The sequence below is a fragment of the Folsomia candida genome, unplaced genomic scaffold (assembly GCF_002217175.1).
Source record: "Folsomia candida strain VU population unplaced genomic scaffold, ASM221717v1 Fcan01_Sc016, whole genome shotgun sequence".
Lineage (NCBI taxonomy): Eukaryota > Metazoa > Arthropoda > Collembola > Entomobryomorpha > Isotomidae > Folsomia > Folsomia candida.
Window position 1 is genome coordinate 1,474,644 of NW_019091208.1, and position 24,284 is coordinate 1,498,927.

The 24,284-nt window shown below is 36.9% G+C and overlaps 2 protein-coding genes across 7 annotated transcripts; both read right to left on the reverse strand.

The window, feature by feature from the left end:
• Positions 1 to 4,308: 4,308 nt before the first annotated feature.
• Positions 4,309 to 6,527, reverse strand: LOC110856476 (carboxypeptidase Q-like). Of its 3 annotated transcripts, XM_035857054.1 has the most exons (6): positions 5,959 to 6,525; positions 5,585 to 5,895; positions 5,425 to 5,517; positions 5,105 to 5,354; positions 5,035 to 5,047; positions 4,309 to 4,933 (listed from the first exon to the last, which is right to left on the reverse strand). In XM_035857054.1, exons 1-4 carry the CDS (start codon positions 6,327 to 6,329, stop codon positions 5,332 to 5,334), a joined length of 798 nt encoding a protein of 265 aa, XP_035712947.1. In that variant the 5' UTR covers positions 6,330 to 6,525; the 3' UTR covers positions 4,309 to 4,933; positions 5,035 to 5,047; positions 5,105 to 5,331. The 3 variants fall into 3 exon arrangements, with proteins under 3 accessions (XP_035712947.1, XP_035712946.1, XP_035712948.1); XM_035857053.1 differs by having other exon boundaries at positions 5,105 to 5,517; positions 5,959 to 6,527; XM_035857055.1 differs by having other exon boundaries at positions 5,105 to 5,517; positions 5,959 to 6,511.
• A 3,413-nt stretch (positions 6,528 to 9,940) lies between these two features.
• Positions 9,941 to 13,566, reverse strand: LOC110856605 (tolloid-like protein 1). Of its 4 annotated transcripts, none has more exons than XR_002548583.2 (5): positions 11,574 to 13,566; positions 11,035 to 11,180; positions 10,638 to 10,966; positions 10,180 to 10,336; positions 9,941 to 10,106 (listed from the first exon to the last, which is right to left on the reverse strand). XR_002548583.2 is itself a non-coding variant. In XM_035857245.1 (5 exons), the coding sequence occupies exons 2-5, from the start codon at positions 11,641 to 11,643 to the stop codon at positions 10,087 to 10,089; spliced, it is 393 nt and encodes a 130-aa protein (XP_035713138.1). In that variant the 5' UTR covers positions 11,644 to 11,684; positions 13,552 to 13,566; the 3' UTR covers positions 9,941 to 10,086. The 4 variants fall into 4 exon arrangements, 3 of the variants coding, with proteins under 3 accessions (XP_035713138.1, XP_035713137.1, XP_035713136.1); XM_035857245.1 differs by lacking the exon at positions 10,638 to 10,966 and having other exon boundaries at positions 11,574 to 11,684; positions 13,552 to 13,566; XM_035857244.1 differs by lacking the exon at positions 10,638 to 10,966 and having other exon boundaries at positions 11,574 to 13,046; positions 13,125 to 13,566.
• Positions 13,567 to 24,284: the final 10,718 nt, after the last annotated feature.

A 24,284-nucleotide genomic window follows, 5' to 3' on the forward strand; every position in this document is an offset into this window, starting at 1 on the left:
ATCCTATACTTTAGATTTTGAGAGAAAACTAACACAAAGAAAAAAGGGAATGAAAATAGCACAAAGCTGGGAACGATGAACATTATACTGTTTTCAAATGCTGCTGAGATATGAAAAATTTGGGAATCAAGATATTTAATGCGTATTGGGGCAAATGCGAAGGATTTTGTGTCTATTCCTATATTTAAATCGCTTCGTGTTTTCATTATCTTCAAGATATACATAACTCCTAAAGTGTTTTCCAAATTAATTAGCCTTAAGTTTTTCTTGTCTTGAAATGGCTTTCCGTTGCGTGTAAACATGTTATGTTTGGACTTGTAGACTGTTTGCACGTAAAGCTTCAAACCAGGACTACTTACAATGCGATGGTGCGAAGTGTAACTCGCATATTTGTTTGAAATTTGGAAATTATGTGGTCCAAGTCAACACAACCAACACTTCTTAAGGCAGTGCTTTCGATGCTCAGAATGTCTCAAAATATTTTGGATAAAAATTCAAAAATTGACGATATTTCCCTTCCAAGAGAGTGGGAATGGGGTTTCCTTCCTCCGCATGGTAAGAATCACCCACTATTTTTAACCTTGACCTCCGATATTTTAACAAACCCTGACCATCGCATAAACTGCCTTAGGAAACGGTGCCTGTGCTGACTTGGACCACACAATTTTACAATTTCAACCAAATCGGATGGTTACACTTCACACCATCGCCTTTTTAGGTATGTAAAACCATGCAGTGTTGCTCACGGGACGAAACGATCCGTCTCGATCTCGCCTTTTCTCTATCATTTTTAGATCGGTCAAACGTTTTAGGCGAAACACAATTAACACTTAGACTGTACGGAAGATACCCAGTGCGAATTTTACTAATCATATATTAGGTGTTTGTCGGTTACAAACATGGACAAACTCGTTATTTGCCGTAAAGTTTTGAGTTTCGAACGACCAATATGAATATACACGATTATTTGTTCCTTCCTATAGATGTGTTGACTTACTTCGTGTTCCTCAAACTAATTAAAAGTGCTCTGGACGATGCCTCTGGAACGAGTTACGAAGCATAGAAACTTTAGAAACGAAGTCACGCTATAACCATTATAAATATTTCGGTCACGCTACGAACTCTCATAAATGTGCACTTATGTAAATTATACTTTCTAGTTACTTATCAGTCTCTGCCATCATTAAATTAGAAAAGTCAAACGCAAATGTCACGAAATGTAAAAAAAGCTTATCCAACGCCATGTACAGAAAAGAGGTTATGGTTTACGTAAATTTACCTTTTAATCATGTAGACGCTTTTTCATCAAATGTGAATTTTCTCAGAACGGTAAGAGAGATTCTTCTAAATCCTACAAAACTATATGGAACACCAATTCCAACCTAAATACATAGATATAATCCAATCAGCTTTTCAATAGCCGTTTAAACGACAAAATTGCTCATTGCTCAAAATGTGTACCACAAAACCTACTTTCTATTTTTCAGTGTTTATAATTCTTATCGTAAAATATGCTCGTGCCAACAAACCAACCCCAGTTTCAAACTTGACAGATTTGTTAGTCAACCTGTGTGATTGTGATTTGCAGCTAATTCATTGGGGTGACCATGACACCCAGTTTTCCTTTAGTGGTGTGAACTTGGTATCCACTACAATTTTCATGCCATATTTTGACGCATTGAAGATATCCCTACTGTACGACTTTGTGGACAATCAAGCGGACGAGTGTCCCGTAATGGACATTTTGAGATCCCGTGTCTCGTCATGTAGATTGAGTTTCATTTTTCTTCCTACAAGACACAAGAGCTCTCTGCACACAGTGCGCGACCAGGCATTTCGCTCTATCACAATATCTACAATGTTTCACCTATTTTACGAAGTGATACGAAGCAGGAACAAATATATATACATGCTAAATAAAAATGCATTTATTAACATAGTCACAATCATCCCCAAGATGGATTCTCTTCACAACTTGCCATATAATCCATTCAACCAACCAGACTACTATTATTTTTCGTTACTTATAGCCAACCACAGACAAAACCTTGAACTATGTTTCATCCCAGTGCCTAATCTCCGTGAATCCTACGCGGGAAGGGTGAGATGTGTCACGCAAATTTACTGGGAGGAAGGAAACTTTGTCTCCCTCGTTGCAAACTTGGCATTGCACGGGCAAATATTGTGTACTTCAGAACCTAAATGGAAGCTGAATAGCTTGGCCGTTGAAGCAATTAAGACATTAAGGAAGTCCGTCAAACAATTAACCATGGATATATTTGCCAAGGGAAACAGAAGCTGTCGTTTAACCGGTAGTTTGGTACAACTAAGAGTAACAAATTTAAACCACAACAGAAATCACGAAGAAATTTTCACAAGATTTGATGGATACCAGTTCCTAACGTGCTATGTTGAGCCATATATTTCGCTCTACTTCTTTCTTGCCCCCTTCCAGCCTGAACTCTGGGCTTGTTTGGCCATATCAGTTGTCACAATCGTCACAGTAATGACAATAGTTTATCATTCCAGAAGTGAGAAAGAACCTTTCTCAGTATGGCTGTTCATTTTAGCCACCCTCTTCGAAGAGACAGGTTATTTGCCGAGAAAAATGGAAAAAACTACGTTTTGCCGACTATCGTTAGGAATATGGTGTCTCATGTCTGTAATTTTGACAAACGGATACAACGGAATTATGATCTTGGAACTTAATGCGCCACGTAAAGTATTCCATCCAGATAATTTTGACCAGCTACGTTGCCTTAACCAATTTGACGACACTGTAAAAATGATCAACAAATATGGTTGGATTAATCCTAACGAAGTTGAGAAAACAGAAGCAGACCCTCACATTATAATAGGGTATCAAGCTTATTGGAGATTTTATGATGAAATCCAAAAGATTTGGACGCAAACGCCAGACCGGATAGTGGACCTTAACACTACCAACGTAAGGTACAAATGTTACCAATTGCTGTCAGCATTCAATGCCAACACTGGATATGATAATTTACCCGAATTTTTATCACTTTTGCTAAAATTAGCATTTGAACTATTGGATCTTCGTGACGAAAATCCACAAAAAAATATTTCGCAAAAGATGCACAGAGATTTAAATCTGTTTAATTCAAAGCATTCTTTTTATCCCAGAGGGTTTAGCTATTTGACAGGTAGTATAAACTACTCAGTACAAGAGGGAAAAATTGAAAATGAAGTTGTGCAATGTGGAAAGACGGTATTCGTTGGAAAGTCCACGGAGCTTAAGATCGAGTATGAATTCTTATCAAGAAAATATCCCAAGACAAAATTTTTTACGAGTTCCGAAGCCATTCAAACCTACCCGAGTGGTGTAGTATTTAAAACCCCATGGAAATCTTTGGCTCTGATTCGATTTAAGATTGTCTTAGAAGCTGGGATTTGGGGCCATGAAGATTTGGGAAGACGAGGAACTAAGGCAGAGAAACCTTAATCGCACAGCTCCCGTGAAGAAATTAGGTAATCGCACCCCTACGAATACTGCTACACTTGGTGGATCATTTGTTACAGTTTTCATCGGGAAGTTTGCTGTTGGTGACACTTTTAATATTTGTGGTAGAATGTCGAGCTAAGCTCGGTTTATTTATTGGGAGCATTCATCGTCGATGTATGAGGAGTTACCAGAAGTTTTAGAAACTTGTTGCAAAGGCTGTTGTAAAAAGTACACTTAGCGTTGTGAAGTTTGACGTCAATAGTTAAAAAAAGTATTGTAATAGTTATAATTTATAACTATTTTTGGAATATTCTGCGATTCGTGCAACTAAACTACTTATTAATTACATAAACATACTATCATTTAAATAACTTCAATTATTGCTATAGCATGCTTGTTAAAACTCATCGTACAAAGACACATTCCCGCAAGGACCATGTAGCGGAATACCCTAGCCGGGTTGCATTATTATCCCCTGAATTTTAAATGAAGCTCGCGTATTTCAATATTTACAAATCTTTACCTATGTATTGCATCACAAATTTTATTTGGTTTGCTTTTTGTGCACCATTCATTTTTGAGACAGCCATTGTAAATTATTGCGCTTATCACCATGGATTTACAACGGATTAGAAAAAATCCGGCAACTTGCCAGTAACAAATTCAAACCTCGTTAAACGTACTTATGTATTTATTACTCTGTTTGTGAATTTAAACTGTACGGCTATTAAACTGCCGCACTATACATATTTATTATTTATGTATGACTAGTGTATAAGCCCGTCTCCCGCCAGGCGACGGGCTTATTTGATTTTGTGAAAATTAAGTATGATTGTTCATAATTCCACCGAGTTATTTTTTTATTGTATCTATATTGTTAGCCGGAAACGTCTGTTGGCAAGGAAATGAAACTTTCTCCACTTTTACTTCCGTCACGGAAAATTACTTTCACTTCCGTTGCAGACAAACATTTCCAGCTTATAATATAAATTACAAGTATTTAATGATTTTGATTTTACAATATTACTTCACATCATGGTAGTACACTACTCATTTGTAACTTACAAATAACTACACTGAGGTCTGCAAGAACGTAGGAAGTTATAGCCCAAAGCGCAATATTCCTGTCCAGTTCGTCCGAGTCAAGAACGTTGAGCATATCAGCTGGAGAATGATGGAAATAGAAATATTTTTCATCCGCCGTTTTCAAACTAATGCCAGGCACTCCTTCCAAAATCATAACAGCAATATCCGACCCAACTGTCTCATAACGAGCATAGTTCGTAGAATTCATGGCTGAGGTCAATTTAAGAATTTCTTGAATTATGCAGCCAGCACCTTCCGTCCCTGCGAATTCTAATCCGAGAGAGAAAAAATTACCACTATCCGATTCCAAAACTGCCTTGTAATTCATCATCTCCTCCTTATGAAGGGCAACAAAAGCCCGTGCCCCAACCAAGCCAAATTCTGAAATCAACATAATTATGTTAACTCCCCGATGTAGGTAGAAACCCAAATGAAATTCGGGCTTTCCCATCTGTTTATAGAGCTTGGAGCAGGCGTCTTACCTTCTGCAGTCCACTAAGGAAAACAATGCTCAATTTATTTCTGTCTTACATCATTCATACAAAAACCTACCAAAATTGCTTGCATAGTTCTTTTAGGAGTCAGACCAAGATATTTTATCAGGGCAAGGGCTTCAACGGAGACAAAGACTCCTCCAGCATCATCCATTGCTCCTTGACCCTGGTCCCAAGCATCGATGTGTCCAGACACGACCACGATTTCCTCGGGATTTAAACTTCCAGTAATTTCACCGATGGCGTTACGGGACGTAACGCGACTTAACTCCTCGTCCATCATGGTCAAGTTAAGAACCATACTTTCTCTTGTTAGTCATTTTCGTAGGTATTATTTGTTGCCTTTTAATCATAAATTTACTGATTTCTTTAGCTCACCTCGACTATAAACACGAAACAAGAATTCGGCGTCTTCCCGAGTAATACAGGCTGCTGGGATTCTTGGGTACGTGGATCCGTAGTAAATACCGCCTAAGAAAATAGGTATCGTAAAAAGTTATTTGCTGAGACTAATGCAGTCCATATCATAATTTATTACCAGTGTGGACTGTGTATAGAGAGTAAGGCGTTGCGCTTTCTATCAAAGCGGCGACGGCGCCATACGCCGAAGCTCGCGTGGGACCATTACCACGGTACTGTGATGTTTCCACATAGCTGCCCAGCCATCCTTGATTGTACACCACAATTTTCCCTAGGATCTCATCCTTCTTTTCGTCTAATTCATCAAACGAGCGGACAACAATGACTTCACTGCTGATCCCTCCAATTGGCGTTCCTACGGATGGTCCTACACCAAGAATGCTGATTGTTTTGACCACAGGCTCCACCAAAGTTGCTTTCTCCTCTCCCCTATTTCATTGGTTAAAAATATTTTTTTCAAAAATATCATAAATTTTGCATAAAACCTTTTACCGAATCCATCTTGGAACTTGTACATCTTCGCCTCGCACGTTGTCTAGGCCAGCAGCAATCATTTTCTCCATCATGTAATCAATGGATTCCTCAAGCTCTGGAGTTCCCGATAAGCGATTGACATACTTGTCCACAAATGTAGTTACCCCTTCGAACGTACGTCCCTTCCAGGCTCCAGAAATTGCGGCGTTCATAATCTCATCCGCTATTGGCTGATAGTTTTGAATTTCTGTGATTAGAAAAGATGGAAGGTTGCATGGCCCCTGCTGTAAAGATGGATTCCTGTTTTTCTGTGTTGTTATGGGCCAAATCTCAGAGCAGAAGCAGAGTAAAAAGAAAATATGGAAAATTTGGGTCGCTATGTTAGACATTGCTAATTGAATGATTTATCTCCCACCAGATTCGTAATATGTTTATATACGTACGAATGTACGTTTTGGTATGTTTGTCCTGTGGTCAATTCTAAAGTCAAACTGTTTTCGCATACTGCAGATGGAATGTTAATTGAGTTGAAATTTTTTATCTTATCAAAATATTGTCAGATGTGGGGAATGGGTGAAGATGACGATGGTGGTGGATCGATGCGAATAATACCACTCTCGTTGGGATGCCAATCAGTACTATCTCAGATAGTCTATCTGTATGCATTATGCAGGGTGTGCACTGCACACATTCAGCTTACATTCCCCAAAAAACAATTTGGTCACAATTTGTTTGCTGAATTATTGTAATTACTAGTTAACTAGATAGTACAAGTAAAATCTGTGAGTATCTGTATTAAAAGTTTTAATACTAACAATAATAATTTTATTAAGTTGTGGGTAGTTTTAAATTAAAACTACCCAAAACTCGATAAGCTCACTCAGCTGATACACCCTGTCACTTAATTCTAGTACGTATTTATATGATGTTGAAAACTTGAACAGGGAAATGGGCTCATTGTAGGCAACATTTATTTCTGCATGCGAGCTCATATGTATAAACGTGCTGTGTATGTAGTAAAATGATGATGATGATAAAAAACTTATCCATCTCTTTAATCTTGTGTAAATATCTCTTCGATAGCATACCAAAGAAATGAAGAACTGCCAATTGTGCATATTATACGTATTATCACCTGAATTTTAATCCTAGTGCACACTCATATATGGTTATCAAGGTGCTTATTCCAATAAAATCGCAGTTTCGAAAAACTAATAAAAGTTGAAATACCGCCCAAAATACATACTTGCACGCCTAATATCACGCACACCCAAGGAAGGCGCCATGAAAAGTGAAAAATAATAAAATTTTCGCACTTTTCATTCCAACCACACGGTCAGCGGGTTATTGGAGATCAAGGGAATGTAGGTTTCTGAACCCTGCACCCTTAAAAACTCAATAAAAATGAGTGCCAAATAAATAAACCGTCGAAACGCACATAAGGAAGTAGCTTCAGTCTACTTCACCCTAACTACTCCCACGACATCTCGGGAACACTCGATTTCGCTGTATTTCATCTATAAATTCAATTTTTGTAAAAATCTCATTTTGTGCCAACTACACCCTCTGGCGACGAGGGGGTGTGGCACAACGCGGGAACACTAAATTTCACTCTATTTCATCTGTGGATTCAATTTTAGTAAAAATCTCATTTTACCCCGACCGCACCCCCTGACTCCAGGAGGAGTGGTGCCATTGACCCCAAAAGTTGATAGGATCCTCCCCCTGGGAATGTCGAAAGCCAATTTCGATTATCTCGATCCGTTCTCCCGTTATCCTGCTTACGGACGGACAGACAGACGGACAAAGTCTTCGCATAAAGTAGCTGAAGCTACTTAATAACCTGACTGGGGTTCGAACCCACGAAGCGCCATTTTTATAATACGCATGCTGTGCAACGGCTCTGGATATACTCATCATCATCATTTACATAAGTTTCCCATCTATTGCGGTGCATCGAAGTCAACCGGATAGATTTGATTTGAATTTCGGCCCGCCTCCAATGTTAATTAAATGGGCACGTGATTTTGGCGCGTAGAAATTCTGTCCGGTTGACTTCGATCCACCGCAATAAGCACCTGGACCCATTCAAAGGCAGTCTATACTACGTATTTATGTTTAATCCATAAATCCTATAACGCTATTACACACATGCTGCTCAACACATAACATAATAACGCCAATATGTGGGGAATAGCAATAAATTAAATAGAAATTAAAGTATTTCAATCACAACGGTCCACGTAGCTCTGTTCACTGACGTCCACATCACCAAATAATTTATGAAAGGATGCCATTTGTACAGTATTTATCGTTGAGATCATCTGCCCCCCATTATATCCTACCCCACCCATTTTCACTTTCTTCTTGCAAATTAAACCAAAATGGATACCCCGTTTTGCGTCGTAGTGCAACATAAGAGTTACTGTTTATTTACGCAAAATTAGTCAAATAATAAATTCTCAAAAAACGAATCAATACATAAAATCTTGAGGACCAAGTACGTCATATCACGTATTTGAAAATAATGCAAATTTCTCAAATTTTCTCAAAATGCGAGTGCTTCTTTGGTATTTTGTGGAAAACTCGATGGTAAAAAGTTGACTTTTTTGGTTATTTAGTTCACAAATTCTGGAATTTTCCCTATACTGACCAATGTTAAAAACCTACAGTGCAGACTTTATATAGCCCGAGTCAGGCCTAGTTGTGATTATCACTCTCATTCGACTTTTTTGCATGAAATTTTATCGTAAATGCACATGAACATATTAAAAGATATAGTGATATCCACTGGTCACCAGTATTGACCATGACCATAACTTTTTAACGAGCGAATAGTTTTTCCTAAAACTCTCAGAATATTACCCTACTAATATTCGACGTAACATAAGTAAATTCCAGCCACGCGGGTGGCTAGGTTATACTTTTGTTGGTGCACACATATTTTCACTCAATTCGACTTTTGCATGACATTTTATCGTAAATGCATTTCAAAAAATTTAAAATTTAGATTAATTTTTCCAATTTAAATTCACATTCTTCTATTTGTAATGATTGGCAGGCTATTTAACAAATTCAGCTCGATAAGAGAATTTCAAAAAATCGGTATGGGGCGCCCATTAAGGTCCTTCAGATGAATTTTTTTCTTGTTTTACTTCATATTGTTTCAGTAGGAGCTATTACCAACTTGTCTATCAAATTTCAGCTCAATTTGACGAATTTGAAAAATTGGTATGGGTCACCCCATAGTGTCTGTTCATGTGAAAATGTGTTGAATTTCAATTCATATTCTTCCAGTAGGACCCATTAACAACCTCTGTACAAAATTTCAGCTCAATTGGAACCTGTTCAAAATTTCATTTTATAAATTTCTGACTCGGGAATGATACAGTTTGTCAATTAATTTCGGACGTATTCCTAAAAACTAACCTAATATAGTCGTGTGCTCTACTATCACTTTTTAAAATCTCGTAAAATCATTCAAATAATAAATTCGTTGTTCCACTGATTTTAAGAGATTTTATATATTGATTAGTTTTTGAGAATTTATTGTTAGGCTGATTTTACGAGATTTTATGTATTGATTCGTTTTTTGAGAATTTATTATTTGACTAATTTTGCGTAAATAAACAGTAACTCTTATGTTGCACTACGACGCAAAACGGGGTATCCATTTTGGTTTAATTTGCAAGAAGAAAGTGAAAACGGGTGGGGTAGGATATAATGGGGGGCAGATCATCTCGGGTAGCATATAATGGGGGGCAGATGATCTCGGGTAGCATATAATGGGGGGCAGATGATCTCGGGTAGCATATAATGGGTAGCATTTCATGGGTAGCAGATCATCACGGGTAGCATATAATGGGTAGCATTTCATGGGTAGCTTGTAATGGGGGGCAAAGATCCGCACACCGTTGTGATTTGGGGTATCAAATGTCCGGAGAAACCCTAATGTGTATGTAGCAACTTAGCTACATACACATACATTTGTGTAAAGATCTTCATAAACAAATATTTATTCATTTATTCGTGCAGTGTAATTTATTGAAATTAATTCCACAAAATTATTCAACTTGATACATATCTGTCGTTCAACGTTTTACAATTAATTTCCAGAATCCAAGAGGAACCATTAACCGATCAAATTTACACTGGATTTGGGACATCTGAAAGCATTTCGAAATCACGGTGAATTAAAATTCCTCCATCAATCAATAATATCTACACATGTAGACTTACATGCAACGAATTTTGCAAAAAATCCTTTTCCTCCTCCATTTCCGAATGTGATAAAGCTTACAAACAGTTTGTTACTTTTGGACAAGTATCGAGGAGGAATTTCGTTTCCAGAATAACTCTGTTCAAGTGGACTGTCCGCAGAATTTCCATTCCTAATCTGTGGAGTGGAGATATTTAACATATTTATCCACTCCGGCACACATATGTACAGGGTGGTTTATGTAAATGTCAGGCTACAAAGGAAAATTTTTTAAGGAGAAACACCCCTAAATCTCCAATAGTTATAAGATTTGGGATCGAAATTTTTATTAATTATTATGAAAACTGATGGCAAAATTTTTAAAATATTGAATTTGAGAGAAAAAATGTCGCTAACTAATGGAAATTTACTAATTTTTCCCATTGAAAAATTTTCCTTTGTAGCGTGACATTTAAACCACACTGTACTTCGCAATTACCGATACAACGTCTGACGGCGCAGTGTCGAAATCTTTAAAGTCAAGTAAGACCAAATTTGTCAACGGAACTTCAATTATCCATTGTTCAAGGGCCCAGTTGGAATAATTTGAAGGGTAGTTTTTAGAATGGATTTCACATCCATCCTTGTCTTCATATTTTGTAATCATATTTTGCAAAATTTGATTGAAAACCCCGACTACATATTGCTTAAATTTGCTACACCAAAACCCACCAAAACTCGCAATACCCCAAAAACCCGGGGTAGCATACCCCGTCTTGTAGATATTGTGCTCATACCATGACACGCATTAAAAAGAGAGATGGGAGTCTAGAAAATCGGGATTTTTAAATGAAAAAATTTATGAAGGTTCCATAAATCCTTGCACCATCCATTACCGTCAAGCGAGAACGAACTGAAGAACTATATCCTTGTAAGTCTAAGAGATCGAAATGAAGGAAAACTTTCCCTCCTTCGTTTCCCGCATGCAGGTAATAACTCTTGTTGGCTCCTGTCGGGAACGGGGAGGGGAACCCGGGGTAACCTGGAATATAGAACTTGCAATGGAACCTTTTCTCAAGCTATACCGGGATCGAGTAGCGAGTTATGTCAGAAAATCGAGCTAAAAATTAGGAGTCACTTGACACTTCTCTTTCCGTTGAATGGCCCCTTTGAAGAAAAATATTGTCGGTTAAGTTCAATTTTTGATCAAATTTTCTCTTGCTTTTTCCTCCACGGGGGGAAAACCAAGGAGGAGTGCGAACTCTGACCCCCAATATTTTTATTCAAAGGGGCCATTCAACGGAAAGATAAGTGTCACGTGACTCCTAATTTTTAGCTTGATTTTTTGACATAACTCGCAAGTCGATCCCGGTGTAGCTTGAAAAAAGGTGTTAATAGATTGCATCAAATATTTTAGGTTATGATTGCCGCGTACCTTCATCTGCGAATATCTCGGCAGTAAGGATGTGTAGCGTCAGTACAGATAATAAGGTAAATTTGCCCATTCTGATGTTTAATGAGCAACAGCAACAGCCTACAGTATAATCTCCGATAGCCCGATTCAGATTATTATAAGTCACCATACCCGTCACTAATTCTCTTGAAATTTTGAAATTGTCACTAATACTTATTTCAAATGCTAATATTGAATTTGGTAAGAAGCCTTTGCACATTGTGAGGCTACTAACCATGGAGGTCTCCCAAAGGATGCTCACAGATTTGGGCCAAACTAGCGTCAATCAATCACGAATATGATTAGTATAGAATTTGCAAATGGCAATATCTGCCAATGTTCAAGTTTAGCGGAGATATTTGTAAAAAAAACGGAGAAAACGCACCCGTAAGGCTGGCAAATTTTTAATTTTCTAAATTTGCTGCCAATTTTTCCCGCTATGGATGCAAATATGTCCGCGCAACCTGTGCATTCGCAGATATTTAGTTCCATTTACAAATTTTATACTAATTATATTTGTGATCGATTGACGCTAGCTTGATCCAAATCTGTGAGCATACTGTAACCCGTACCACACCAGTGATACGGGTCTCAATCCGACCCACCAGGGGAGAAATCTATCCTTCCTGCCATCTGGCATTAACCGGAAGATTTTTCTCCCACTGGTGAGGATAACGAGGCAACCTTGCCTTCGTCTCACTTCTTCTTTTCCTCCTTCTTTTTCTCTCTTTGGAAAGTGATTCAGTCTAATACCTCCTTATGAGCAACATCTTTATTTTTGGGTTCTTCTTCATTAATATTTTATAGCGTGTAAAATAATTCATATTCCAGCTTTAAATAAATATTTATTATTTAAGAGAACCCCCTTTGTGTTGCCTTCAGTCATTTAACTGTTCCTAACCGAAAAGATAGGGTGACCTCCCCCAGGAGGTTAGAAATAGGTCGCGAAAAGGACGTATGTACATGTGAGAGGGATTATATCAAGTTTTACATCATCTCCTCTTCCCATTATAACATAATACTTATCGCATTACAATACGTTGGAAACCTCCATTGTGAGTTGGGATGCGTAGTACTGAAGCTTAGACTGTCTTGATGATGTTTGGAAATTATCAGTATTTGGTAAATGCATATCTGCATGAAAAATTGTAACGACGTGTGTTATCCATCAAACCGAACATCATATTGTGTTTGTCGTTTCAAAATTAGTAAAAAATGACATGTGTGATGTGTTTTAAACAATATTAACAAATATCTCAAATTTAACGATTGATTACCTTTTTGTAACATTCAAGTGACCTTTCGTTGCATTTTAGGTCAAAATGGAGGTCACCATTGAATTCGGGGTTAAATTTCAGTTTATATTGATACACGTATCATATTATACGGTTGGTGATCTTTCAGTGACCTCTAAGCGACCTTTCGTGACCTTTGAAGTCGAGATGGAGGTCAGCACTGCATTCAAAGTTAAACTTCAGTTCAAATTGACATATGTATGCAATTTCTTTGAGTGATATTTCATGACATTTTGACCTTGAATGGTGTGACCTACAGTGCCCGTCTTCGAACTCGTACTATCCTTTAACATTAGGAGTTTACCTTCTAAATTTCAAATCTCTATGTCTTTTCGTTCAAAAGTTATTGGACAAACGGACAGACGGAAGGACGGACAGACGGAAGGACGGACAGACGGAAGGACGGACAGACGGAAGGACGGACAGACGGAAGGACGGACAGACGGAAGGACGGACAGACGGAAGGACGGACAGACGGACGGACACGGATAGACGGACAGACGGACGGACGGACGGATAGACGGACAGACGGTCGGACGGACATAGCGATCTATAAATGGCTTTCACCCGTTAATAAGAAAAAAGTTTTTTTCAAATTAACAGGCTGAACATGGCGGTGACAAAAGGTCTGACTCGGGCTAAAAGATCCGGTTGAAATATTTTACTCGTATTCACTTCAAGTCCTGTGCAAGAATGGAAGCTGAACTAAACCACCTCTGTATTTATGAGAAGTATTATCTTATCATTGACATGAAATTACGAAACCAACGACTAATGCATCACTAATAGATTAAGAGATTATTTATTTCAGGATTAAATCAGCAAATTTGCCCTTAATCCCAACCAGATAATTCTCGGCTTATGTATGTATAATGAACATGACTAAATTTCCATTCTATGTACTTGTACCAGAGCGATTTATTATGTCTGCTATGCTTCCGTTGAGGATTAACTATACACTCTTAATAATCCGGTAAAATCATGCAAAAAATGATTTATCTCTAATAAGTTTGGTACTAATGTTTTACCAGGTAGTAAAAATTCGTTACCATGATGGTTAAACTTTATGACCAAGCCATTACCACGCGGTACAACTTATCATTACCACTTTGGTAGAGTCATAAACTTTTGGTGCTTTTCGGTAATGTTTATTACCAGATTATTTACAGTGCATTATACAGTCATTTGTATGAAACAGTTTCATACACGACTACATACAGGATTAAGTTTGATTTAATTGAAACCAAAGTCCGGACCCGTGGCGAGAATGAAATAATGCTTCGCGAATAACATTCCCTCCACGTGTCGAGCCTAGCTTAACTTATTTATCATTATAACGCCGTCAGGAACTTTATCTTGGATTAGCGAACAATTTTACTGCTCTCAATTGTACACACAAATGTAATCCCATAATGCAGCTTTTGGGCCCATTTGAAGAATTACGGGAACTTGATTATCTCGAATTTGTTTTAATCAAGAACAAAGATCGACGCCACCGACGCCGGTACTATTTTACGTGCCGCCGAGAAAAATTCTCCGCGCGTCGCGGCCGACGCCGTAGCCGGAAAAAAAATGTCGTCAATTTTAATTTGGCCTGAATACTTATATATATAGATTTTGGTATAATTATGATTACAAAAGCCTAATTTTAACAATATTTTCAGTCCCAAACTAGAGTTTACATTTGATGATCTTCCCGTTTATGACAAGTACAAAATATTAGCATAATATTTTAATTTTTTTGAAAAATAGGACAAATTTTCGATTTTGATCACCTTAATTTTGAAGTAATTAATTTTCTGAAAATACGTTAGGAGTATTTTGGCGTTACCTTAATTTCGCGTTTTCCTTTGAAGCATTTATTAGCGTTTATTTTATCACGAAAGTGGGATATTATACCCGAAATGACTTGTAAAAAATTCTCAAATTTGATTATAAAAATACACATGTACGAGGGGCCATTTTTATTTAGATGGCCTGACCATGAAGGAGCAATGAATTTGTGGTACTTGGCATACTACTTTTCCGTGTAGTCCCCTACGAACTCAGCTTACTTGGTCCGCTAAATTTCAAATACTTTACCCCGGTTTTATGAAGGGTTTTCGAAAAAAAGTCAGAACTGCTGATTTCACCTGGTCTATCGTCGAAATCTCCTCCCCCTGAGGTTTTTTTGAGAATATCGAAATACACTAGGGTCACTAGAGGCCAGGACTGGACTGTAAGGGGGATGAAATAATTTTGGCATGTTTTGGCTTAAAATAGCACCCTTCGAAACTTTGGATTTTTTTACTGGAAAGTCGTCCTGAAGTTTTCGTAAGCCACGCGATTTTTGTTTTTGTCGTTTCTCCACAACGGCTTGGATTAATTTTTCGAAATCGCAGTATAATAAGCACCAGGTATCGCCGTTTTCAGAGCCGCAACGACCAGAAGCAGAAGTCCTTCTGACTCCCAAAAACGGAGGCTATTATCAAAATGGCTATTTCTGCTTCACTTTTCCTCCTTTATGGATGAATTCTTCCACTGCATGCTCTCTAACTTACTATCAGTGCCATAAAATTGAAGTTTGGATCATTCCCCAGTGACTCAATGGAAAAAAGAAGTACTAGTTTCCGTTTTGAAGGTCTAAATCTACGTCCCAAACCTGAACTCAATTTTAGCGATTTCGCATGTGTCGCGGTTTTTGGTCACATCTGACGACCTCCTCGAGTCAACCGTGACCGTGAAATTTTAAGCTATGAAGTCTGAGTTACATATGTATGGGTATATCTTTCACACCAACTATAAAAGTTAGACAAAATGACCCTCCTTCAAGGTCAGGCCATCTAAATAAAAATGGCCCCTCGTATGCATGTATATTAAAATTTCCACAATTTTCGGGTTGAAGCCTTTACTAATTAAACAATTGATCTCTTGATCTTCAATTGTTAAATTACGAAGATTGAAAAATACAAGCTTTTAAGACGTCCTAATAATATTCCAAGCAATGATTTGAAGTGGTGCCATAATTCATAATCAAAAAAACTTGCAGCGTTATAAAATAGGTGAATTTTAATTAGATGTTGTTTAACTGATGTATACCCTGTCCCAGAGTAAGTTAGACAATGATCCAAGACCTGTACGGTTCGACCTGGTTAGAAGATTTTTATAAAATCTTTCAAAAAGTGTAGGTGGGGACCCCACCCGCCTGTTTTTATTCAAAAGTATTTGTCTAATTCCATACTTAATCACCAATCTGAATTTCCCCGGTAACCCTCGAATTTGTGATGTTCCACCCTTTTCCGAAATGTCCAGGCTAATTTTTCACCATTAACGGTCGAATTTTTCCAAGTTTTTCGCCTAGAAGCGAAGGTTAGAGTATGTTCTTTTGCACAAAGTCCAAAATTCATACATTATTCATAAATAAGGGATATTTGTTGGGTTGGTTGTTTTAAGGGTATGTTACTCAATGTTGACCGTCGCATGATTAATTAGGAATTTTGCAGAGGATTTAGTTTGCAGATACAACTTTTGTTAATAATCTATACTGGCAGGAGTGCCTGCGTAAAAAATGTGTTTCCCGAAGCCTTTAAGGGATTAGGGCCGACGTAGGTCTCATCATCAGTGATGATAATTTTTAATGACATTTATCGACACATTTTTTTGCAAAATTTTTGGACAGTAATTTTTTGGTCTTTAACGAACTTTGGGCAACTTAATTTGTTTTTTCTGTAATCCCCAGTTTATTAACTTTTAGGTTGCACAACAAACTTTTTGAAATTTTCAGTACCCGGGCAGCGTTACGATTTTACGTGGAGGAGTTGGTGGTGAATAAGTTTTTCATGACTTTCACTCTTTTGTTGGTGACTATGACGAGAGGTGGCCTAAAATTATTTTTGAATTTCGCTTTTTGGCATCCTAATACTTCGAAATATAAATGTAGATTTTCGTTTTGGGATATTCTGCCGTTTTAACGGACTGCCACATCTCTTTCGATTCACTTGGAGCGACGATTTTGTGTTGTGAAAAGCTCGATTCTAGAGGCTTTCATTTTGACCCTGATTTCTATTGAATTTTGTCATTTTAACAAAAAATGCTTTACACCTGCTGGTTGCCCATGAAATTGCGTTTCAAAAAATAATGTAGCTTAACAAAAATCTCCTCTAATTGCGCAGTACAGTTTAAAATACAACTGTCTAACTTACTCTGGGACATGCGTTATTTTAGAAAGAATAGGATATAAACCATTGAAAATGATGTTGTCAAATTCGGAGACGTAATAATTTTAACTTAAGTGGAGTCAATTATTGACCTATGGCGTAATCGGTGCATGGTCACTGTGACCTTTATCCTAAATGTACCCACAGGCAGACATAACGCTTTTATAATACATAAGAGATTTAAAACTATGATATGTAAAAACACATAAATGATTGCATACATAATTTTTCTACCGGGCAGCTTAGATTTTCCGAGCGAAAAAGTACAAAATTTAAAATTTATAAGCTCTTGAAGATACATTCAAAATTTTGCGCCGCCGCCAAAGAAAAATTGGCGCGGTACGGCGCCGCTACCGACAGTTAATAAAATTCAAACCGCCGCCGTCGACGGTACTATTGCGGGTGCTATTAATCTGTCATCTGTTAAAAAATAGACCTGGTCCATTTTTAATAGCATCAAAAACAATTGATACAAAAACGGTGTTAACAGACGGATGGGCGGACGGACAAGAGGAAGGACAACGCGTGATTTTGGGGTCTGTATGGCCACGGATATTTTTGCACTCGATTTGAACTTAACTATTGTCATCCTGGCGCACCTACTACTCGTGTAAGTCGAATGAAATAATAAACCCACTGGGGTATTCCACAGTTTTTTAACCAAAAATCTCAAAAGTAAATAAATAAACATAAACAATAAATACATTTGGCCTATATTTAAATATTTTGATTAGCCTATGAGATGATGGATTAGGATTAACTTTTGTGTCGACCTTATGTAAGTACCTTCATTTCCCTAATTGGTTGTATTCCGAGATCTGTAACCGTTTTCGAAAAAAATATTACCCCAGAAGGCGTCAAAAATTAAGTTGTCGAAATTTTCGTTAGTTTGATTAAAATTATAAATAGCATTTGAGGAGGCTTCGTCGGAATACATGGGTGTGGTTTATAAAAGCAGTTTATTCGAGCTTTCGATGCTAAACTCGCATCATCATCAGGAAAATGAGGAATTTTAACAATTTTTGGAATTATAAATAGCAGTTAAAAAAATATGCAAAGGCTGTTGGCTATGATGCAATAAATCAATTATTATTATACTTATATACATAAATCTTAGAATGATTGGCTTATGTAACTTAACTGCTACTCAACCAACAGTAAATCAATTGTCCAATTGATACACAAATCTATCATTACCAGAGGTGTCAAAGAATCAATGAAATTAGTCCCAAATCTTATCTTAATTGGACTGCAGGCTGTAACATCTTTCTTAAACGATTTACAAAGGTTCCCAGCCTTCACCCATTTCCTTTTTGAGAGAAAAGTTATTGAATTCTTGTTCAGGAGTGCGGGTAATGTTCCGATGCACACGATTCCGAAATACGTCTCTAAGCTGAGTAGAAGAAAGATGACATGGCCAAAATTATTGATCAGCGTGCCGGTCCGAATGTAAGTAGTGGCGAGGAAGGTGGAGAAAACATTGGTAAAAGAGAATATAAACAGTAAAGATGGAAGGAAGCTTCTGCTCACGGTGTAATTAATTTGGGCGGTAATAAGTTTCAATTGTTTATAATTTCTGAGCTGCTCAAAGGTATTGGGCCACCTGAAAAAAGGATTGGAAGTTTGATATATTTAAATCATTTGCATAGTATCTTGTTGCACTCCAGCCTGATCAGGGGCAGGTTTTTGGGGTATTGGGGTTTCCCGGGGTATGGTGGGTTTTGGGGTAGCAAATCTGAGCAATGTCTACTGGTAGTCGGGCTTTTCAAATTTTATGAAGCATGACAACAGTGCTTTAATAGCAAATCTGAAATTGAATAAGTTACTAAAATTGAATTAATAAGCTATTTTGTTGCGAAATTGCTGAAAAAACAGGTTGTTTTTACAACTTAATACAGATACATGAGATACTGATTAAGCTTACCCCGAAAATCCCGATTACCCCGGCTGCCCCGATTACCTCAATTACCCCAATTACCCCGATTACCCGGGCCAATCCTCTTACCCCGGCTACCCCGATTACCCCGGCTACTCCGATTACCCCAATTACCCCGACTACCCCGACTACCCACCGTACCCGCAAAACCCAGGTAAAACCCCTGGGAATGGGTTTTCAATAGCAAAACCCCTGGGTGCTCGTTACCCTGCTCAGCGTATTATAAAAGCATGACCAGCTGGGAGCTTCTGCGAGGGGTCCGAATTTACTCTTCAATAATAAAATTTGAAATTTAACCTAGCTTAGGCGAGTGTCGTTCATACCTCGCGAGAACTCCCAGCTCTTTATCCTTTGATAATCCGAGCTGGGAGCCAGTTGATGAAACCTACAAGCAAATTTATTGGAAAAGTTCTACTCAAACCTTGAAATGTTCCTTAAATGAAGCCACAAACTGAACGAAGATCCCACAAAGAAGTGAAATGTCAATATCATTATTGTACAGCATAACACGAAAACGATCCAAGTTTGCAGAGTAATTGTGAAAATATGTGCGAAAATAGTGGGGAAGCCTTCCAAAGTATGTGTCCCTCCAGCCTTAGGAAATTCTGGTAGGACCGACCCTATAAAAGGAGGTCTTCCCAATTCCATTACCAGAATTAGCCCAAACCCTATCGGGCCGACCAATGGGAACCCGAAGCCTGCCAGAAACACGAGTAATTTAAAGAATTTTAGAATTTTCTCGGGGGCATATTCTCCGCAGGGATTGTGCTCATATTTGAAAATGAGGTTCAGCAGGGTAACAAAGTCATCTCCCTTGTAGAAGAAGGAGTAAACTGAAATCCAGATTCCTACAGTAATGCCCACCCCAAAGAGAGCTATTGATCCCAACAGTGAGGGGTCTGTGTTTGCCCTGGATTTTAAAATTTGCCAAGTGCTATTAACCAAAAGAAATATTGCGTAAGCGATAAAAATCATCAGTTTAAGTTGTGTTGCGCGTCTTGATTTTTTTCGTAGTTGCGCAGTAAGGAGGAAAGGAGGGGATTTTGGATTTAAATAAAATGGCGGTTCAATGCTTATGGAGATGAGGTCGAGTTGAAGTTTAATTAAGGTTTTGATGGAAGTTAGAGCCATTTTGTTGTTTTTTTTGGGGTAGAAAAAGCACTTGGTTTCGAAAAGGATAAAATATCTGTGATGACGGGGTTTGGTATTAAGTTTTAGTGAGGGATTATTTCGCTCGACTAATATTTGGGTGATTTAAAGTTGAATTTATAAGCCTTAGGCAAATAAGCCCAAGGAAATTGTTAATTACCTTGAATTTTGTGAGCATTGCGTGTACGAAGTAAACGCAAATATTTAGCTTTGCTTGTTTACCATCGATATTTCCGTGATAAGGGCATTGAATTGACGTGGCCAACAGCAACGCTTCTTGCAATCCGGCATTTATAATTCCACCCCCACACAAAAACCATACATAAATACTTCTTATTCTGTGGAAAGTTATATCAAACAACTAAAAAAACATCTTCTCTATATAAATACGTCATACCTAGTATTACCTAGTATTTACTGAGTATTTATTGTTGGCTTGTATTGAAATTCGCGAAATGAATGCCTGCATAGTTCAATTACCTATTTCTTATTTGCTCATAATACATATTTACTTGGAGCTCGTCCTTTTACATGAATTTTATATTCTGTGGAGTTTACAAATTGAAGTAAGAAATATATTGAAATGGTAATATTGGATACAGATACGTTTTTCGTAAGGATCAATGACTAGTTGAAAGATCATATTGTCTTTTATTAAACTTATTAACCACGTTATGTAGAATGTATGTAAGCTAAATTTTTTTTATTATATTGATGCTAGGGTTACACGCTTTACCTCTAATTGAGCGATAAGTTATTCAAATATTTGCACACGTGGGACCTATCAGATATTTAAGGCACTTAAATATATACTTGCACCCCAATTTATGGGCCCGAGTGGCCCCAGAAAGGCATTAATAAATTCATTCATTCATTCAAATATTTAAGGTACGGAGTCTCATAAGCCTGTAATTTCACCAAATTTCTTAAAACGTTTTGCGATGTGAGTAGTCTTTAAGAAAGGCTTGATAAATAAATTCCTTCCTAATAGTTGGAAAGTATAGTATTTCGGACGAAAGATTAGTAATTAAAGTCTTCATTAATAAATATTAGGTGTTGACAATAAGAGATAAATAAACATACATACCTACATGAATATGTGCCAAATAAATATTCGATTGTCGGGTTATTTAGTTTTGCAAACAAATGGATTTGTTCATCATGAGACATGAAATAAATAACCATATTTAAATAAACATTTTTTCAACAACGGTGCCCAAAATAAGTAGTCTGTCGGATTGTCGCAGCCGAATATATTATCAACACAATGGTACATATCTATGGTATATATGGTACATACATGGTATATGGTACATATCTACAAAATGACACCGGTAGTGTGTTTGTATCCCAAGAAAATCCACGGGAGTAAATGCCTTTAGTATAATTAAGTATAAAATAAAATACTTATTAATAATACTTATGATTATACTTATAAGTATATCCGATTGTTTTGCAAAAACAAGGCCGTTGCATTTCCCTTGAGCTGCCTATAAATACGTTTGCCTAAATATTTTGAACAAATAACTAGGTACATACATAGTTGGTTATCGAAATTGAGAATACGAAAAAATATAAGGCGTACCCATGCAAAATATTAAATGTTTGGTCACATATTTTATCATCTGTGTGCACTGCATACATACAAACTGTAAAGCATCCGGTAGAGTCACATATGTACTCCGTTATTTTGTAACAGTTAAAATAATCTTTTTGGGTTTTTCATATGAAAAGAAATTGTACATTTTTTTATGTTTTTCAAGTTAAAGGATGCAAATTGAGCTTGAATTAGTGGGTACGAAAATAGAAAATAGTTCCTTTTAAAATAATTCAAAAAGGTGCATGGATGGATTAGCAGGGTAAATTGTTTCTGACTTAAAATTTTGTTTTGTTTTGGAAAATGTTAATATTTTGAATGAATCGGAAAAGTAAATTACCTCAAAACCTCTATTTATAGCCCTATTCTAATTATAAAATAATAATATTAATAATAATATAATATTCTATCCAAATATAATCGGGTCCAGAGAGCACAATTTAAAAATTTTAGCCGGGTCTTCTCTAATTAGATATAGCCTCTTTTGTCTAGGGTGACCATATTTGTCCTGACTAAAACCGGGACATTTCTTGGCAAAAATTATTTCTATAATATCTAGTGCTTGGCGAAAATTTTTTCCATAATATCTAGTGCTTGGCGAAATTTTTTTCCATAATATCTAGTGCTTGGCGAAATTTTTTTCCATAATATCTAGTGCTTGGCGAAATTTTTTTCCATAATATCTAGTGCTTGGCGAAATTTTTTTCCATAATATCTAGTGCTTGGCGAAAATTTTTTCTATAATATCTAGTGCTTGGCGAAAATTTTTTCTATAATATCTAGTGCTTGGCGAAAATTTTAAAACTTGCATGTTTCAGTCCAATACTTTTCTCTGAGATTTATTATGGAATTTATGCAACATGGTAATTGTAAAGCACAAATTCAGGAATTTATTGCCACCAAAACGAAATAAATCCATTTTGTATTAGCTGCAAATTTGAAGCTAGAGTCGGGAATTTTCATTTTTTCTGGTTCGCGATGCCCCGTTTTGTGTGTGGGAACGGTCACTCTCAAAACCCAAAGCAACTTTTTACATGCAACTGCCTGCCTTTCTTACATGAAAATCAGCTGCTCCTTCGCCCCGCCCCCCTCCAGAGAAAAAAGTCTCTCGGCACACAAGGAGACGCAACCGTCGTCTCTGTCTTTTAGTTATGAGATTTTTTCAACGTATATGCCTTCTTAAATCACCCCTGAACTTGTTTAATTGTTAAAAATTGAGCATTATAAGAAAATATATCAAAAAATTAAGCCAAAACTTCAAAAAATAAAGTCATTTTTATGGTCATATTTTGGGGATTTTTACGGTAATTTTTCATTCATATTTTGAGGTTTTATCGGTCATTCATATCCGACGTCTGGTGATATCAATTTAAAATATCGTTCTTCGGTTTCTAATCGGAATAAGAAGTCATAATTTTATTTTGTTAATCAAAACCACAATAGAATTTTCCAATTTCGCCAGATAAGAACTAGCGTTTACAAATATACCGCATAGGTTTAGTAGTGCTGTCAACCTCGAAGTAACTGTAGAATCGGCTGATATGGTGTATTTTAACTCGTAACAATGAACTACTATTTTCTGGAGGATGTCCCGGAGTCCAATCCAACTAGATTGGGACAATTTGCCCGTTAGTTGCCCACACCGTAAAATCCTTGGTTATCACTTGACCCGCCGTCCAGTAGTCCACAGCTGATCAACAATTAAATTCCATTTAAATAATTCAAACTTCTTTTATTTAAAAATTTGCTAGTCTATGTGTCACCTGATCCGTAACTGTCAAGTTGGGTGGCAATCCAATCGGCTTCTTCCTTCGTATTAAAACTCAACAGGTCACCGTTTAACTGTTCTGAACAATCCGTCCTGGCAGTGGCTCATTCCGCCTTAAAATTAATAAACCGCAATAACATTAGAAGTAGCTCACCCTGGAATAATGATTTGGATATAGCTTTGCACCAATGGAGCAGAATGGGCGATTAAATTGGGCAGAATATGGATTGCATTTTCTATCAAATGTGCAGGATAAGCCGACAAAGAAGATACATAGTTTCGACACAATTTGGTACCAATAGTTGAAAATAAGCGTGGAAAATGTGTACATAATTTTAAGAAAAGTGGAAAATAAACGGGAAAAATTGTTAGATAATTTTACATAGATCTATATTATATATATAAAATTATAGATAATTATAAAATATACCTGCTTCATCCAGGTCCCCCTAAATTAATTAAGAAATCAAGCATGTATTGTTAACTTGGGAATGACGCATACTTAAATTTATAAAACAATTTTCAGAAATTCTTAAGCAGAAAATTTATTCTTAAATTTTTGATAGTCTGTGTAAAAAATTGAATTAAAAAAAATTCTCTATTTATAAAACACCGACCATAATTACCAATGCCAAGGAAATTAAGCTTAATTACGTACCTCAGCCGTGACATAATGTAGTAGGAGGAGCCCAAAAATAAGAAATAGCATCAATTTAAAAAAGTTATCCATATTTTTCTCCTCTTGAATTGGG

Bases quoted from the DNA above. Each gene is read 5' to 3' on its own strand.
- LOC110856476 (XM_035857053.1), bottom strand. From the start codon at position 6,329: ATGTCTAACATAGCGACCCAAATTTTCCATATTTTCTTTTTACTCTGC. The intron at 5,896-5,958 runs GTAAAAGGTTTT...CCAATGAAATAG, and splicing joins CAAGTTCCAAGATGGATTCG to GGGAGAGGAGAAAGCAACTT. The intron at 5,518-5,584 runs GTAATAAATTAT...CTATTTTCTTAG, and splicing joins TCTATACACAGTCCACACTG to GCGGTATTTACTACGGATCC.
- LOC110856605 (XM_035857244.1), bottom strand. From the start codon at position 11,829: ATGGTTAGTAGCCTCACAATGTGCAAAGGCTTCTTACCAAATTCAATA. The intron at 10,337-11,034 runs GTAATGGATGGT...TCCACTCCACAG, and splicing joins CAGTTCGTTCTCGCTTGACG to ATTAGGAATGGAAATTCTGC. The intron at 10,107-10,179 runs GTAAGTCTACAT...AAATGCTTTCAG, and splicing joins TTTTGCAAAATTCGTTGCAT to ATGTCCCAAATCCAGTGTAA.